General features: G+C 35.1%; 1 protein-coding gene across 3 annotated transcripts in view; it reads right to left on the bottom strand.

The window, feature by feature from the left end:
- Positions 1 to 36: 36 nt before the first annotated feature.
- Positions 37 to 19,631, bottom strand: part of Rbcn-3A (rabconnectin-3 alpha) — a 127,058-nt gene continuing 107,463 nt past the window's right edge. For 2 of the 3 annotated variants that reach the window (XM_022082100.2, XM_022082080.2), the window contains exons 51-57: positions 18,997 to 19,156; positions 12,243 to 12,326; positions 8,398 to 8,458; positions 7,164 to 7,372; positions 6,580 to 6,724; positions 5,038 to 5,255; positions 37 to 3,932 (exon numbers count right to left, since the gene is read on the bottom strand). In XM_022082100.2, coding sequence (XP_021937792.1) covers positions 3,732 to 3,932; positions 5,038 to 5,255; positions 6,580 to 6,724; positions 7,164 to 7,372; positions 8,398 to 8,458; positions 12,243 to 12,326; positions 18,997 to 19,156 — 1,078 coding nt within the window. In that variant the 3' untranslated portion in view covers positions 37 to 3,731. The remainder of the gene's footprint in view (positions 3,933 to 5,037; positions 5,256 to 6,579; positions 6,725 to 7,163; positions 7,373 to 8,397; positions 8,459 to 12,242; positions 12,327 to 18,996; positions 19,157 to 19,631) is intronic. The other variant, XM_022082090.2, reaches the window with a different exon arrangement.

Genomic DNA, 19,631 nt, shown 5'->3' with positions numbered 1-19,631 from the left:
ACATTAGTTTTCAGTTTCACAGAACACGAACACACATATAACATAGTGGGTCTTTATTTAATTTCTGTAGCATCATACATTCTTGGTGTGTTGTGTATATACTTATATCCAGTGTTCATATATATAATTATAAAACAATCTTCACATAGACAGTGAAAGGGGGAAGTGGAGACAAGAGCTACCAATTTGAAGGGAGAGGCTGAACTACATTAGGAACATGGAAGATTGATTTCAGTTATTGTGTGAAATATTTCAAATATTAACAACTAGAGGAAAAGATACAGAAACTTGAGAACAAACTATGTACATTAAATCAAAATACAGCCAACTCTCGGTTTATGAACACTCACTACAACGAATGTCACAATTCATTCAAAATTTCTTAAAGTTGTCAATAGATAGAGTTCCTTATAAAATGAAATGCCAAATGTATAGTGAACATGATTGTAAGATTTAAATAAATAAACTTGTAAAAAATGTATTTATTACAATAATTGTCAGAAAATTATTATATGATAATTATACTGAACTGTTCTTGGTTAATAAAACTAATCTAGCCAGGAAGAAAAGTTGGTCTACATGCCACTCTGCGTGGCGTACGTTACGTATCGTATACGATAAACCATAATGCATACATTATAATAAGACGTATTGTATAGACCATTCGATGTTTAGTACATGGTTTTAATTCTTTAAAATGGCTGCTAACGTATATGATACGAATTGTAAAAGCTCAGGAATGCAAGATACACATAACGAACAACGTCTTGGAACGGAACTCGTTTGTAAACCGAGAGTTGCCTGTATCATTAAACTAGAAACATGAATATGTCCCATTCCCACTGCATTAATGGCCTCTCGGCCAGAACTATGGTTCTCAACTACAAATAGGTTAGGTGCCCTTGTTGAACACATGGTCTTCACCTGAATGGACAACTCTTATTAGAAACAAACAGAAAAAAAAAAAAAAAGCAAACCAACAAGCACATTGTGTACCTTACTTCATTCTTGAGGGGGGACAATGAAGGCAGCAGCAACAGCTTCAGTGTCATCAGGCACAACTTTTATACTTTCACCGAATACTGCAATCACCTACATAACATCAACAATAACATGTATGCTACAGATAAATTAGTATTCTGCCAATAAACCAAAAAACCACCAGAAAATTGAGCTCAATGAACCACTAAGAAGGAGAAAATTACATTTGGAAAGATACATAAAACAGTAGTTAATAACTGAGTAACAGAAATTTCATGTAATTATATTTCTCAAACACTGTATTGTCCTCATAAAGTTGTAGGAGTATATATGTGTGATTATTATATGATAATATTTACAAATTTTCAACAACAATAATATAGTATGACTACATATGTGGCATCAATTTGTTTTATGTAGAGAACACAGTCCAATTTATATGTGCAAGAATATTGTAATCATCAGCAGTGGTGTATCTCTAGAGAATTTTAAAATGTTTTGTAAGATTTGATACCACATATGACCAAAATGACTACAGAAATCAGGAAGAGTTATTATATATGGAGATTAACATTACATACCCACTCCAGACTGCAAAATCTAACATCTGCCTGTGTCATACAAATATATACCACAAATAACAACAAATTATAGGAAGTGTACCATAATATAAATGGTATAACAATTTTTTCATTATATTTCATATTCAAACTTGATGTGATTAAAGCACCTCACTATCTTCCCCATGTCTGTATAACATTGATAATGTATAAAAATGCAATTACTGCAAAAGAAACAGAGTCCAATAATTTTTAATGTAAAACAAATCCAAATATTTTTATAAATTATCAAAGTTCCCTAATACTCAGTTTCCATGTGATACTGTTGCCAAAGATCCAGTAATAATAGCTACTAATAAAATGCATGTAGTTGCTCATCCCTTCCACACAAGTTTTTAAATTTCACGAACTAAAATCAATGACAAACGTTATAAAATGAATGGATATGTTGAACATTTGCCTTCTTCTTGTTCACTTGCCTGTGAATGTAATGTCATAATTATTCTAATTATGTACAAATTTACACTATATACTGATAATTTACATCAAGTGTGAATTGTTATATTTAAAATACTGTAAAATACTTAAATAAAAAACTTTGCTAATGCAACAACAACTGCTGGTAATAAATTATTAATCACAACTCTGTGATGATGAGGGTTGTTAGAATATCTCACAGAAACAATGTTCAGTGGAAAATGTCTATTGGAAACTGGATCACAAGAAAATCAATAAAACATCTTATAACAATAATTAAATATGACTTTGGCACCACTACCACATAATTCTCACACAAATACATTGGAATGTTTCAGCCCTATGCTCATTATTGTAATTAATAAGCTAAGCCAAATCCCTCTTTTAAGGCCGAGATCTGCGGAAGGCCAAAACAACATCAGTTCAATGCAACTGCTAATTCCAAATGCATATAGCCTCCCTTATTATAATACACAGGTAAATATGCACACATTTATGCCAATATAACGTGCTAAGAGATGATCAACAACATAATATAGAGTTTGCTGGAGATGAGAAGACTAGACCTCACCGAACCTTCAAGATCACTACAAAGTTACATGAATATTCACAGCACACTGATGAAAGGTTACACAATTATATGTACCTCTCAAATGATTGTAAGTTCAATCTGAGGGATTCTAAATTCAGTTATTATCACTGTTTGGTAATCACCAACAAGTGACTGACACTTCTGCTTCAATCACAAGCCAATTATGACATGTTTTCCATTCAAAATGGCATTTCAGCTGTACTTTCAATGCCACCAACATACTTACTGGTCAGACATAAAATATAATTCAATCTTTTATGTCTGCTAGACTTTAAAGTCCATAACATTCTCATGCGTACATGACAAAGATTCAACTATAAATGTATTATAAGTTGACTAGGCCCTTTCTAACATAGTAATCACAGGACTCCTCTGCAAGACATCTAATCTTTATATGAGATATCATATCTCAATATTATAATTATATATGCTCTTTATCTTAAATAAACAAGTATTATAATGGGATTAATAACAAATTCTAGTAACACATTATTATTATATTTTTTCAAAATAAGACCTTGCATATTATTATAATCCAACAAAATTTTCTTTGCATTTTGATTGAATGATTGCTTGTAATGTTAATCAAATGGGTTAAATAGATTGGAAAACTTTTGGTGTTTGATGATTATTAAACAAGTCACACTTTCATCATCCTGTAAGTACAAGCAGACTAAAATCAACTACATGGAACAAAAAGATATGAAAGTTCATCTGAGTTCACAGTAAAAATGCTGTGGTTTTGTATAGAATTTCTCTGAAGAATAATTTAATTCACCTTATGCAATGACACCATGACACCAAAAGCCATGAACCATATACATGAAGGGTGTTTCAAACTCACCATTAAGGCATAGGCATATAACATGAGAAAGTCTTTAAAAAATCCCATAAATCAAAATTGAAAAAATTGTAAACTGCCATACTGATTCATTCCTCCTACAAGCCACATTTTGAAAATAATTCAACGCACTGTTCTGAAAAACTCATACAGACAATTTATTAACCAGATTAATGCTTGCTAGGAAATCTTAATTAATTCTCACAATGACTGGTTATCATTAAAAATGGAAGTCTGAATGCTTGTACCACCACTAGTACTGCAATGTGAGTATATCCACCTAGTACAAAGTCTGCACCACTAAATCTCTTTCCGGCAGCTGTCGCACTTTCATGGATCCATCAGCACCACATGAAAATAACCTTGAAGCAGAGTCAACATGAAGTTGTGTCACACCCTGCCCAATGTTCTTGAAGAAACTTGAACGGGCATGCTCCCCAGCAAATGAATATAGAGCTGTGTGTACAGAAAGACCCCACACCTGTCAACAACAAAATAGTTTTTAATCTTCTAGTGACAAATATTTTAGCTCACTGTTTTATGCTAGCATGTCTTTTCTTAACCTTTATCTTACTAGCGTTCCCTGTCTGGGACGTAAGTTGTGTACTCAGCCCTACGAACGTTCCCGGTGCGGAACTCAAAACTTGCAACATTGTAAGTAGACTTGGCTATGTCTTTTGGCCTCTTTTAGGGGCTGCAAATATTGAATCACTTTCTCTAGGGTTCTGACAATTTCAACATGAGCTGTCAACCCGGGAACTATAACCATAAACAGCAATAAACATTGTTATTGTCAAGTGGGTTTCGGCTTCGTTTTCAGACTCCCTTATCAAAGATACTCACATTCCTCGGCATGATCTGTGAAAAGAATGTGTATCCACTGAAGTAGGGGAAACAAATTTTTCTGTGTGATCATTGGTTCACAACCATGGCTTCTACCATGTCGAATGAGCTTCCAAAGAAGAAAGTAATGTTACTAAGGCCTACATAGGCAATTAAGATATTAACTGAATTTTTTAAAAACTCTATGTATTCTCTTTCTATTCGAATAAATATGGCTTTTATTTCGTCAATTTATCATGTTTACTTTAGATAATATTAAAGTTACCGTAGAGCGTGCACAAAAGTTTAAAAACCTGCAAAAAAAACTCCGTAGGCCTGCTACCACTTTGCCATTTAAATCCCCGTCGTTTAAAGGTTAATCACAAAAAATTTTGGTTAATGTAACTATTATTACTATGGTTTAATTCAAAGTGAATTCCCACATAACCAATTGATCATGCAGTAATTGATGTGAAAAGGCATGCAAATGTATATCACATCTGATTCTGTAGAGGTGTTTGGCAAGACTGTAATAAAAAAAACATGGCACATTCTCAGATTGTGAATGGAGTAGAGAGCATCGAGATACGGACACCGTTTACTCCATAGTTTTGAATATATATATGCCAAGTCACAGACAGCCAATATGGAGTGGTTCTCTAACTTCAATGTTAGGCAGAGGCCAACAGTTCCTCACCACGAAAAACTGTATGTTACAAAATAGTACATAAAACTTCAAGAGTGTCTGTAAACTCTCTCCTTACCTTGATATCTCCATCAGCTGAGCCTGTTACAAAGAATTCCTCACCAGGATCAATGGCTAGGCACTTAATGGGAGATTCATGTGCCTGGAATCGATGGCGCAGCTGACGTTGACGTACATCTATAACACACACATCACCCTTCTTGCCAGCAGAAATTACCAGCTGATGCTGTGGTGCATAAACCAGACTTGATGCTCCTTGGTCATGGAATGAAAAGGCTGCAACCATTCACATAAAGTTAATTTTCTGATTTTTAACTCTATAAGCAGAGAATTACCTCAGAAGATTACAGTTGTTCAAGCAATTCTCCATAATTTTTGAAACTTCAAGCTTCATTACCATATTTAAGAGAACCTACCACTGAACCCTATACTTAGCCAGGCGAAAATAATCCACATCCTCCTATGTATGTCCGTAAGATCCATTTTAATATTTTTTTTCTGTCTAGTACATATCAGTGAAAGTTTACTCAATCTGTTTTATAGTATTGTATGTAAAGGGTTTCTGTATTTGGTATTAGGCTCTAAAAAGTTAATATTCCACATCTCTGCTTCTGACAGAACTGATAAGGTTGAAAATCAAATGGTCTATTCTTTCTTTAAAATACTTTTCAGCATTCATCTGGTTAGTACCAGACAGAACAATTTGCTTTGAGGGAAGAAAAATACTGTCCTCATGGGTTAGACATGGACAAAGGACATACTAAAATTCTGTTTTTGTTCCAAAGTTCATACGAACCAAATCCATGAACCACACCCTAAAGTTTATTTTTAACAAGCTAAGGATTGTTAACTGGACCTTTTGGGGGGGGGGGGGATTTTTTAATATAATCTAGCATGTGTTCGGTCACAGCTTCTTGCATGTTATATTGGGAACTTTGAAAACTTAGTATTCTCTGCTATGTTCACACATTTAAGGATTGCAAATACAGTTTATAACAACAAAAACAAAAACAACAATAATAATATATAGATATATAATATGTAGATGTCTGTCAAGTACAGGCTGAAGTTTAAACTTGTGTACCTGTCATAGCTTCTTTTTGGCTTTGTTACAATCTTCCAAATAAGTCATCATATTGTCTGACAGATCAATATACATTTTATGAGTGACAATTTATTCACGCCAATGCAGAAAACTCTAAAATGTTATTGTAAAAATTATACTTTTTGAGTAATGGGGCTAACTGTATTGACTTATGAGAATTCCATTACTGATATACAATAACTTATCAAACATTCTTCTCACATGGCTTTGTCAGAGACCATCTATGCAGATTATGATGAATTATATCAACTACTGTTAAAATCTTCTGTATATAGCATAGAGCACTGAAAAATAAAAGCATAATACAGTACAATACATTAAATTAGTTATAAGAAAGTACTGCACAGAATTTAAACTAAAATGTAGATACTAAAAAAATTACTAGGTTAGTTAAAATGCATCTGAATGCAGCATATAATAAAGGCTAGATTATTAAAAAGTAGTTGCCAGTCTCTGTCTTTAAGATTCTAAAAGCAAACATCAAACAATACATACCAGTAATTAGAGCTTTTTTCTGAGGCAAAAGTGAATCCCACAATGCAACATTCTTATTCTCTGAACTATGGCCAGCTGTGGCAATCATACTGCAAGATCCTAGGAATATGAAGTCACTGGTTACCTTGTTGTGACATTGGTATGTCTGAAATGTGAAAATGTTTACAGAGTCAAGACAAATCACACACCTTATGCTTTCTGAAATGGACCACACTTTTTACTATCAGAGGAATTGTAGATACTTCATATATTTAAGGTCTGAAAATTATGAAAGTAAAGAAGTTTTGTAAGAATAAGAAGAAGCTCTTGCAAATGGGAACATTCAGTTAATTCTTTCAGGAAAGGCAAGTCCAGTTTTGCATAATAGCTTACTGTCAATCACAACATAGAATGCAGAGCAGAATATATAAACCATGCCATGGATATGACACTTAGTTACTACAGGTACATAATACTGGTCACTTCTAATAAAGGATTGCATATGTTTAAATATTAGAGGCAAATAAAGAAACTACAAAGCAAAATAGGAATGGTCTTTCCTTACAGAAATAAATTAAGTTAAGATTACATAAAGCACAACTCACAAAAAAGGGACGACTGGCACTGCTTGCTAAGCCAACTTGCCAAAGACTGAGATTCCCATCACCATCAGCAACACCAAACTTGTTGCCATGTTCACTGAACCGCACTCTTGTCACTTTAGCAAATGTCCCAGGTGGTCGGGGAACAGAAACTGCCTGAGAGTGGCCCCACTCCCACATGAGCACTGAACCATCCTGAGAACCTGTTAGATCTGAAGCACAACAGCCAGTCAGCTCAAAAACATATTATTACTGACAATGCACCAGCTCACCTGTTTTTTTCCTACAAAATAGTGGTTCTTAAGACTGTACAAGTTAAAGAGGAAAGTTACGTGTTCTACAATAAAATATATTCAGTAAACATCTGGCTCAACTTCAAGAAAAGATGGTCAACAATATAATATAAAATTACCTGTTTTCAGTTGAGATTTGGTTTTGGACAGGTTTTACTCTACATTAATACTTTTACTTCATTTCAATTACTACCATATATCAGCACATTAATAAGTTTTGTGTATGGAAAATATTGTAATGTGTTATGCAAAGCAAATTTTCCTGAAAACTGCTGTCTTCTGGGTTGTTGCGCCATATAGTCTGGTAGATGTTCACCAACGTTTCTGAGGTCCATGCTGCTGCATCATTGGTGCGATCACGAGGCAGCATGGACCTCTAAAACGTTGGTAAACATCTACCAGACTACACGGTGCAACAACCCAGAAGACAGCAGTCTTCAGACTCACTGTCGTGAAAACCTCAAATCCTACTAGAAATTATTCCATATGATTTCTTCTTGTGGAATATTTAAATACAGAATTCTATCAAACCAATCAACTCAAAGTAGAGCTCAGAGAATTTCATCAGCTTTAAGTGTCTATATATTCACAGAAATACAGCATGTAAGTCAGAATCTGTTTGGAAGGTATGGGAAATGTATCTGAGCTCATGGGTGAACATTTTAAGCACCTTCTGCAATGGTGGTAAATGAACTTCATTATATGGCATTGCTGTAGTCTTGTGATGTGACGGTAAAAAGCTGGCAAATAATGAAGTGATGACACTTGGCAGTAAGACAGTGCATTGGCACAGCTGCCAAATAACCATTCCATATAAACATTTCAAGCCAAGACATTTACATGAGGTAATAAAGTTCAAAGTAACAACTGATAAAAAATATAATTATACAGAAAGTAATACATTCAGCATTACACTGCTTCTCAGTTGTAGATATTGCACTTACATAATGGAAGAAGGGGATGTGAGCTTATTCTGCGAACTCCATCCACTCGGTGCTTCAGCATCTGCAATTATAAATAAACAATTAGTCTCAAAACAGTTTTTAAGTAATAATGTTTAAAGGTCTCTTGCAGTCTCAGAAATGTTATTTACACAGATAAATAATTTGATCAATTTCTCCATACTCATGCTCCATGCCATCATATAATGCACAAGGTAACATAACATGCTGTTGCATACAAATTAAAGCTACTGCAGTGAATTAAGCACATTTTCCAAATTAATTATCTGTAATTTTGCAGTCCTTTGTAGAATGATATTAGCAAAAATCAAATTAATCTGTATCTTTAAATACAGACCCAAATACAAAATTTAATTGGAATTTGTTAAGTAACTTTCAAAGTTAAAATGTGGATGCAGAGACACAACCTCATCTTATACATTCATTTTTTATGTTCTGAACAAAGAACACTCAAAAACAGAACTAACACAGCAGATGAATGACCAACAACGGCACGAACAGTTTGTATAATTTTTGAGATGTTTTTAATGTATGTACAGGAATAAAGTAATGCTGAAAGTATATCTGTACAGAATCACTGGAGAAAACATTCAAATTTACCTAAGACAGATGAATACTGGTGAGGCATATGATTGATGAACATATTCCAAGACTTTTGTGTTAGTGTTCACACTTTTAAATTTTCATTCAAAGCTTGAGGGGTTTATATGTGGAGTTCAAAATAACAAATTCTGCAGGCCACTATTCTAAAATTCAGGCATACAGACTCTTCCTGTTTTATACATTTATGTGAATGTACTTAATATCAGTCATAATCTGGGTCAGATAACTAAATATTGTAATTTAAATAGAAGAGGAAAGTGTGTTTTCAGTTTAGATCCCATATAGTGTCATTATTAAAGAAAAGTTTCAAGTTCTGTTAGTAAAATTTACAGATGTACAGAAACTTAAAATTAAAAAAGTGGTGAGTGGGTTTTTAATGCCCACAGGGAATGGTATGTTATGACCTTTCTTGAATCTGCACACCTAAGGCAAATTTTCAATCAATTTCTGAGGTAGGAACACTCATAAGGTGGATTCTATCACTCCCAATTGTAGGTTGATCATGAGAATGAAGGTCGGCACAGGGGACTTGCAGTGAATGTGTGCTCCAAACAGCAGTAATTTCCCAAAGTTTTGTAAGTATTTTTGGCAGAGGTGAAGGCTTCAGTCTGCGAGGAGAACAATCTGCACACCAATCTCATTGGTCATCTGAATGAGAGTCCAGAGCATTTAAATAAATTTAAAATAATATTATAACCAGTAATGACTTTTTATTGCATTAGAATATGGAAAATCTTATATTTCTTTGTAAAGTAAAGGCTTATTTTAACAAGTTTGTTTTCTGAACATATGCTGTGTGTGTGTGTGTGTGTGTGTGTGTGTGTGTGTGTGTGTGTGTGCGTGCGCGCGCGCGTGAGTGTGTGTAGTGTCTACAAAAATGTTTATTTTTTCTGAAATACAATAATAATCTACAAGACATAATGTAAATACATACATCAAAACCATTTTTCTGAAAACTAAGTGGGCATGCTTTTGCATGAGTTACTAAGCTCAACAGATAATAAAACATAATATGAACATGTAAGGGTGTTGTGTAAGCTATATTTTAGGACCACTGCACCATTCAACATAAAATCAAGTACCTACTACACCTATAAACTGAAAGTGAATTAGAATGGTAACGGTTCTACTTCATGACTGATGCACTTTTAACCGAAAACTTTCCAAACTAACAGATACAAAAGTGTGAATGCAATTCTAAACACAAGTAAGAAATGCACACAGCTATTCAGGAGGATCTAAAACTAGGGTGATAGGATATTTAGTTTCCAACTACAGACCGTTGGGAGATTCAATTAAGTACAATTCGATCAAACTAAGGAGACCAGATTGGTATGTGAACTGAATACAATACAGCATCAAACATTTTTAAGAAGTTGAAATCCATCAGTTTTGCTTCTAACTACCCTTGGGTAACTAACTCCATGGCATGGGGTCTCCATTGAAAATATATGAGTTACTCGCTTTGTCAAGAAATTCTTTGCTTTTGTGATACCTGAAGGTTCATGAACATGTTTACAAAAGCCCATCATTCAACCTTACCCTGTTTAACCCAGCCACAATGACACATCACACTTCTCCAAGATTAACTTCAAATAATAATATCACAGATGTTCTCTTTGAAGTTTTCCAACCAAAATATGATACATATTTATCAGTCCCTTTGTGTGCTACATGTCTCACCCATCTCATCCTTCAATATTTAATCACCATAAATAGACATGTGTAAATTATGAAGCCTCCCCATAATGTATTATTTCTACACCTCAGTTCTATCTCCATTTAATTTCCTGCAGTAAATTTAACTTATTTTACATCCTCTGAATTGTGTGAACATATCTTTACATTTAAAACAGTTCCCAACTATCGTCTAGCAGATCTCAATGTAGGTGAAACTACAGGACAAGTATACTGAAATTTTTAATTATGCTTCATATTTATTTTATGCTATTTCAGTTCTTGGTAGATTACACTTCTGAATTTTAGAACTAAGAAGGCTCAGAAATGGGAAACATGAGATTTTCATGAATGTGGAGTGTGGTCCTCTGGGTTAAAACATCATGTAATTTTGTGGTTGGTTAACAACTTTGGAAGAAGCTATCACCTCCATCTTCAGGGTACTGAACCCTTCAGAACAAAATACTTGCTTGGCAAACAACATTACCAAGTGAAAGCATGTCCAAAAATCACATAAAACCACCTTTTATATGAGAAATCCCTGCACACCTGTATGCTCGAAGTTCAAGACAGTTAAAACTCAAGTAACTTTTGCTGATCCATTTATAAAGAATTTAAATAGCAGGAATGGGTCCAAAAATATCGAAGGACCCCAAGAAAGATCACCATTAATACAGATACATCCTATGTAGATGAATTTAAATGAATATACAGATTCAACAGACATTTCCACTTATTTTGCATTCCAGTAATTTCATGAATCACTGCACTTGTTCTTTTGTTATGTCATCTGGTAACTGTTTGCATCTGGTCACCCTATCAAAGAAACAGAAATGGACATAAAATTTGACTGTAGTAATGCAAAATGAATGGCACTTAAGCGTGCCAAGAGATTTAATAAACAATTTAAACATAATAAAATTAATTATATCAAGTTTGTCAGTATATATTTTCACATATAATAGAGATTTAAAGACTGGCAACATGCTCTTTAGAACATGGTAATAGACCTTCAGGTTCCATGAAAGGTAGGGGAATTTCTTGACAAGTTGAGCTTATGATTAGCTTCTCAAGGACTGTGCTCCATTAATTGAATAAAAAAATTCCATACTATACACAACATACAGCAAGAATTCTGAATTAATACATGCTTCTACTGATCATCAATGAGCAGAATGTCATCTCCAAAGCTAATGATTAAGTCCAAAACCTCCTCCTTATCAATCATTAATAATTAATTTATAATTTCTTCAATCCTATTCAACACATTTTCTCATCAGGAATTGGTAAATGAAACTTCAATATAAATTCCACAGACTATAAGATTAACTTTTCATTCTTTCTATGGTTTTGATGTGTGTGCTGCTGGTGTTAGAAACTTAATTTCATAATGGGCAGAGAATGTGACAGCACATTACAATGGGCAGGAGGTGTCAGATTTAATCAACAACCTGTGTAGTTTCAACTTAATCACGACCTACTCTCATGCATGTTCTTGTTAGAAGAAACAGAGAGATATGCGACATCAACCAACAGAAGATTCTCACCGGTTTTAATAAGTGGCGGCTACGGTCAATGACCAACTGACAGAACTGTGGGTCATGTGACCCAGGAAAGTTGAGGCCTTTCATCTGATGTGAGCAAATGACAAAGAAGAGAGACACAAAATATCACAACAATCTGCTACTGGAAGCCAGTGAAATCTCCTTATAATGTTCCACAAACAAGTATGAAATTAACTTCTTTCACACATTACAGCATTCAGTTGAAAATTCAAGTCATTTATATCATAGTAATGTTACCTACATTTTCTTTCAGCAATAATACAATGTCACACACTACTGTTTACTGACATCTATAATCATTAAAAAAAAGTCTTCTGCAGTTGTTTTATTTCTTTGTATTCAGTTGCTTACATTTAAATATTCCAAATCACCAAACATGAACAGCAGATACTTCACCATAACCAAAAACTATTATTTAGTTACTTGTACAGTTGCAAGAAATGTTAAAACTAACAAGCAACAGTGTATCTATCCATGGAACATAAGTGTTAAAAGTTGTCCTAGTGACTAAGAACCACAGCAATAAGATGTGTAGGGGAGTGGTGGTAAAAGCTCCACACATTCTTTACCTAAGAACTAGATGGAGCCATAACAAGAACATAACTCTGATCCCAATAATAATATGAAACATGCCCGATATTAACTATGCAGCAAGGTTTCAGAACGCTTTGAATATATTTATCTTCAAATAAAAAGAATTATTTAATATACCTTCTCAGTATAAATACAACTAATATAGAATCATGACTTTTGGCAAACAGAATGGCTATAATGACTGAGATTTATTGCAGTTTTTCTCAGTCTGTCGAGGCAAATACTGGAATAGTACCTTAATTAAACCATATCTTCCTTCTATATCCCTTACAATTCATTATTCAAATCATTCTATCATTCCACAGTATATAGTTTGAGCTTTCCCTCTTTTAGGGTTCGATTTCACTGAGTTCACTCAACTGCGTAATTCTCCTGATATTTTAGTTTCCTTAGTTTATAGTTCAAATTAGAGATCCCTGAAATAATTACTGATGACAGAAACTGATGGAAACATAAATGCATATATGTCCTTCACTTCAATTTTGAATGCATTGAAAAAGAAACAAAAGATTAAACTAAAATTGGAAAGGTGTACCCTTTGTAGTACACTAAAATTCCAGAGGCATTATTTATGCCACATCACAGGCAACGACACTGCAGGGCAACGAATGACACAAGAAATACAACAAAGATATCAAAGGTGACAATGGTGACCAAAGTCACTGTTGTAACAGTGTGTTGGAAGACGCAACAGACAGACATGGATGGGCCCTTATAGTTTTCTTCACTATACTAAATTGGGGAAAAGAAAGAAAGAAAAAAACACCAATGAGAGAGGTAAAAATCTGTTTGGTCACTATACATAAAAAACATTACAGCCTGCTGATCATAACTAACTAACTAGATGGCTTACCGAACCCGAAGGTTCATCACCGAATTAACCAAAGCCCTCCACCGGACCCTGTCCTGGGCCAACAAAATCCAGTTTCCTTCAACTCCTATCTCCCATAGATCCCGCCTGAGATTATCCTCCCATCTACGTCTAGGTCTCCCCAGCGGTCTCTTCCCTTCAGGTTTCCCAACCAGTACCCGGTGCACACCTCTTGTCCCATCCATGCGCGCTACATGTCCCGCCCATCTCACTCTTCTCGACTTAATCACCCTCACAATACTGGGGGAGCAGTACAGATTTTTAAGCTCGTCATTGTGCAGTTTTCTCCACGCCCCATCGTCTTCCCTCTTAGGCCCAAATATCCTCCTCAACACCCGATTCTCAAACACCTGCAATCTGTGTTCCTCCCTCTGAGTGAGAGACCATGTTTCGCACCCATACAAAACAACAGGCAAGATTATTGTTTTGTATACTTTAATTTTCAGGTTCTTAGAAATCAGACGGGAAGACAAAATATTTTGGACTGAGAAGTAGCAAGCATTTCCGGAATTTAGTCTCCTCCTAACTTCCTCACAAGTATCATTTTGATTTGTTATTGTTGTTCCCAAATATTTGAACTTTGTAACCCTTTCAAAGGATTTATTAGCTACCCTAAGATAATTTTGCCCGCCTGTCTTCTGATGACGAGATACTAACATGTACTTAGTTTTTTCTGAATTTACTTCCAGCCCCACTTGTCTACCAGCCTCTAGTAAAACTTCTGCGTTCCTCTTTATTGTATTTATATCGTCCCCCAATAAATTAACATCATCAGCATATGCCAATAGCTGATGTGTCCCGTTCAATTGCAAACCCTCCTGCCTACCTTGGACCTTCCTGATGGCGTATTCTAGCGCAAAGTTAAAGAGCAAGGGAGACAAAGCATCTCCTTGTTTTAGACCGTTCTTGATGAGGAATGTCTCAGATACATATTTACCTACTCGAATTTTGCTGCAGGTTTCATTTAAGCACATTTTTATTAGACCCACTAGCTTCTTTGGTATACCAAATTCAATAAGAATATTATATAGCACTTCTCTCTTCACAGAGTCATAGGCTTTTTTGAAATCTATAAATAACTGATGTACAGTCCCACCGAACTCCCATTTTTTCTCTAGTATCTGACGAATGCAAAAGATCTGATCAATCGTTGATCTGTTTCGTCTGAACCCACACTGATGATCCCCAATAGTTTCATTCGCATATGGGGTTAATCTTGCCAAAAGAATGTTGGATAGAATTTTGTATGAGGTTGATAGCAGCGATATTCCTCGGTAATTACCACACTCAGTCTTGTCCCCCTTCTTATAAATAGGAATAATTATGGATTCCTTCCATTGATGTGGCATCTCTTCCTTATCCCAAATTAACTGAATAAGCTTATGGATCCTCATATGCAACCCTTTGCCACCTGCTTTAATTAATTCGGCCGGAATCTGATCAATTCCTGGAGATTTATAACTTTTCAACTTCCCAATGGCTAGTTCCACTTCATCTAAGCTAGGTTCTGGCACCAACAGTTCAGCTGTATGCATTTTAATCTGTCTAATATCACCAGTATTATGAACATTTAAGAGCTCGCTAAAGAAATTTTTCCACCTATTCACAATTTTTATTGGATCTGCAAGCAAATTGCCACTATCATCCTTTACCAAATTAGTCTGGGGTTGATATCCTTTCTTAAAGTTATTAATGCCTCTGTACAGGTCTCTGATGTTTTTTTCCTTATTATTTGTCTCAAGTTCAGCAATTTTGCCCTTCAGGTATTCCCTTTTCTTAGTCCTAAAGGTTCTACTAGCCTCACGTCTCACGTTACATAGATTATCCGCATTTGTTTTGTTTGGGTTCTGCAACCATTGAAATTTTGTTTGCTTCCTTCGATCTATTAATTTTGAACATTCTTCATCAAACCACGGTTTATTTTGCTTTCTCCTGTAGTATCCTAGTTTCTCTTTTGCTGAAATTTTGATGCAGTTTCTGACATTTTCCCACTCCCTGTTGATGTCCACACTTTCATTATCCTCATTTGTCTCTAAAATTTGAAACCTATTCGAAATTTCAACTTGATATTGTTCCTTTGCCTCTCCCTCACTTAATTTTTTCAAATCAAATCTTTCTGTGTCAAAATTTTGTTTAGTTCGTCTGCTTACTGAAAGCCGCTCCCTCACTTTTGCTACCACCAGATAATGATCAGTGTCGCAATCTGCTCCTCTGAATGATCTCACATCAATTACATTTGTCTGCCTTCTCTTATCTACTAAAACATGATCTATTTGATTGTGTGTTCTGCCATCTGGGGAAGTCCAAGTGTATTTATGAACATCACGGTGTGGAAATTTTGTACTTTTTACAATTAAATCTTTTGACGTAGCGAAGGTCACTGCTCTGACGCCATTATCATTACTAAGTGCATGGAGACTCTCGCTGCCTATTGTGGGTTTGAAGACATCCTCCCTCCCAATTTTTGCATTGAAATCTCCTAGCAGAATTTTCATGTGATACTTGCCAAATGTATCAAATACTGATTCCAATTCTTCATAAAAGCTATCCTTGATATCATCGCTTTTGTCTTCAGTTGGGGCATGAACATTAAGGACAATGATGTCGCACCAACGTCCTTCCAAAATTACGTAAGACAACCTGTCACTAACAAATTCTACTCTCTTAACTGCTGCCCTAATTCTGCTATGAACAAAAAAACCCGTCCCTAGCTGATGATCGTATAAACAAAAATTTAATCTAACTATATTTATTTGCTGTTATCGTTATAAAGTTATGTACCGTGATGGAAATAAAAAACTTTAACTTTGGAACTATGTCTTTTCAACATTCATAATGAACATAGTATTTTACCAGATTCCTCATTTGGGCATTATAATCAGGTGCCACTGACAGTGCAATAAATTATGAAAGTACGTATACCAAACAAACTGTATTTATCCAAACCATCGCCTTCCAGTGTCTTAAACATTTATATAAAGTCAAAATTAATATGGTATGCACTATTATAATAAATATTAAATACTTTTAATTAAAAACATTAAGTTACATTTAACAATAATCAGAAGATCAAAAGAAACATCTACTGCTACTGTCTGACTGATTACCCTAACAGAAAGTGTCTCACAAGAGTGGTTATATCTGCACTATATCTATTACACAAACACTGCAGAGTCCCATGGGTGATAGGATAATAGGGCTACACTTGCCCTCTCTGCCTAGTGTTGTACTCACCGCCAACTCAAAATGCTTGGCACTAGTGGAGGTTAACACTGCCAGCATTTGTGCAAACAGAATAGCTAGATGATTGGAAAAGAATATAGGATAGTGGGAAGGGAAAGAAAAGTTTGTAGAAGATGTGGAGGAGTTTGATTTACTTATCCAAAGTACAGCCTGAGTACAGAGATATTTACTGAGACTAAAATACTTTCAGAATTCTTAAAATTATCTTTCAGTGAAGTGAATAAGCTAATGGATGTATTATTATTATAAACCAAAGAAAACAAAATATGGCAAACACCTGAATGTTTTAAGTGAAGTAAATATAATGGATACCATAAAGATTACTTTTCACCTGTAATAAGGATTTATAATAAGATACGGCATATCTGCTACCATAATATCAAATACATCAAATAAGAAGCACACAAAACAAGAAATGGAAAATTAATACTTGAAAGACAACTCAATTGGTTTTCCATTCTGGTTTAAATTTGGAAAACTAGAAATATATGTAATTTCATAATGCACATTAGAAAATTTTGTATTGGAAATGGAGAGAATAATTACAGACATGAAACTTAACACTTTATCAAACTCAAGTTTAATTTTTCTGTAATTTTGAGAGTACTATAAATTTGCAAATAAAAAGTAAAATGTCTGATATACAATAAGCATCATAATGCAACATATATTTATCAAAATATGGATCAGAAAGGCTGTAGTCCTGTACACACAACCAGACATCTACAGTTTGCAAGGCAATAAATAATCTCTTGCCACTATGCAACAGTAACAATGCAGTGTGAGAATGTTAATAGGAAGCAGCATGTGACAGTAACATAACAAATATGAAATGAAAATTTATGACTTTCCCATATTAATTGGAACACATATATCAAATTAAAAGCGGAATGGTACATACCTATTGTATGCACTTTCCTTTGGCTTTCAGTTTCTTGTCTCAAATTAAATTTAAAGAAAATGTTACAATACTGTAAGTGGAAAGGTTAACATATGGCAGCAACACTCGAAGAAGCCATTGGTCTTAAAGAACATGGTGGTACTGGCGAAACATGGTCTCTCACTCAGAGGGAGGAACACAGATTGCAGGTGTTTGAGAATCGGGTGTTGAGGAGGATATTTGGGCCTAAGAGGGAAGACGATGGGGCGTGGAGAAAACTGCACAATGACGAGCTTAAAAATCTGTACTGCTCCCCCAGTATTGTGAGGGTGATTAAGTCAAGAAGAATGAGATGGGCGGGACATGTAGCGCGCATGGATGGGACAAGAGGTGTGCACTGGGTACTGGTTGGGAAACCTGAAGGGAAGAGACCGCTGGGGAGACCTAGACGTAGATGGGAGGATAATCTCAGGCGGGATCTATGGGAGATAGGAGTTGAAGGAAACTGGATTTTGTTGGCCCGGGACAGGGTCCGGTGGAGGGCTTTGGTTAATTCGGTGATGAACCTTCGGGTTCGGTAAGCCATCTAGTTAGTTAGTTAGTTAGGTGGTACTGGCAAACAAGTCTTACAAATATTTATTAAAAATTTAAAAATGCGAATAAATCGCTGGGAATATTACTAATATTTTTAAGCTTTATTTATACAAGAAACCCAACTGTCAAATTCATGCAAATGGACAAATATGTTTGTGTGAGCCAAGCAAAAGGGATTACAAACATGAACACATTAATCAATCAGTTTAACTAGCACTTTCACATCAAATTAAATGTCTACTGTGAAGCTGATTTAGTTATCCAAAACATGCAAAGCAAGATTATCTCATGAAAAGTTTTTTAAAGGACTAAATGTTTCAAAGAAACACACTTCTGAAAAACAAATTAAATTTTCCTAATACATAAAATATCACTTCACCCCCCCCTCCCATAACATTAGCATATTATTAACTTCAGGTGTCTAATAACTAAAATGAAACAATTTTTATTGCATGTAAAATATTAATTTTGAAGCCCAAGAATTCTTCATTAATACAAGTAGGCAAGTTTATTAAATAGTATATAAACTAAAATGAGGAAACCAAACAACATACCACTGATGCTCCTCTGCCTGTCTGACCACCCAGTCCAGGCTGAGGACTGGATGGGTTGCTTGCATAGTTTTGTACAGCAGAGGAAGACTGAGCCAGCATGGGTCGGTCAGCTGCTGTCTGAATTACCAGGAAACTAGAGGCTGGTAGTGTCTCAGGTTCCCTACATATCACACACAGTTCAATATGAGATTTTACTAGTATGAAGTATTTATACAGTTTGGAGATGTTAAACCTCCAGGCTTTGCAGAATATAACACAGAAAACTGTGAAGATGGCTGCCTTCCTGCCTGATGATAGAGGCAATAAGTTCCTCTGCAACATCAGTCAGTAACTACCAGACTAAAAGGAGCAACATCTCAGAAGACCGCCAACCTCAGACTCATCACCACAGAAACCTGAAGTCTTAGTAAGGAAAACTGCCCACCTTCTTTGCAGTTAACCCACATCCTGTTGCCTTGTAGCTTTATAAGTCATCATTTGCTTTGGTACTCTGTTGTCATACACTCTTAAAAGATGTTCATATCAATCATTTTTAGAAGCTCCCACTTTTCCAATTAAGATGAAATGCTTAATTTCACCTGTATATGTTTACTGCTCACCTGATCCCTAAGGACATGCCCTGCTGCTGGATTTAA

The sequence above is a fragment of the Zootermopsis nevadensis genome, unplaced genomic scaffold, assembly GCF_977971745.1.
Source record: "Zootermopsis nevadensis isolate Lab colony 2312 unplaced genomic scaffold, Znev_1.0 Znev_ptg000061l, whole genome shotgun sequence".
Classification (NCBI taxonomy): Eukaryota; Metazoa; Arthropoda; class Insecta; order Blattodea; family Termopsidae; genus Zootermopsis; species Zootermopsis nevadensis.
This window is presented reverse-complemented; position numbering and strand designations above follow the sequence as displayed.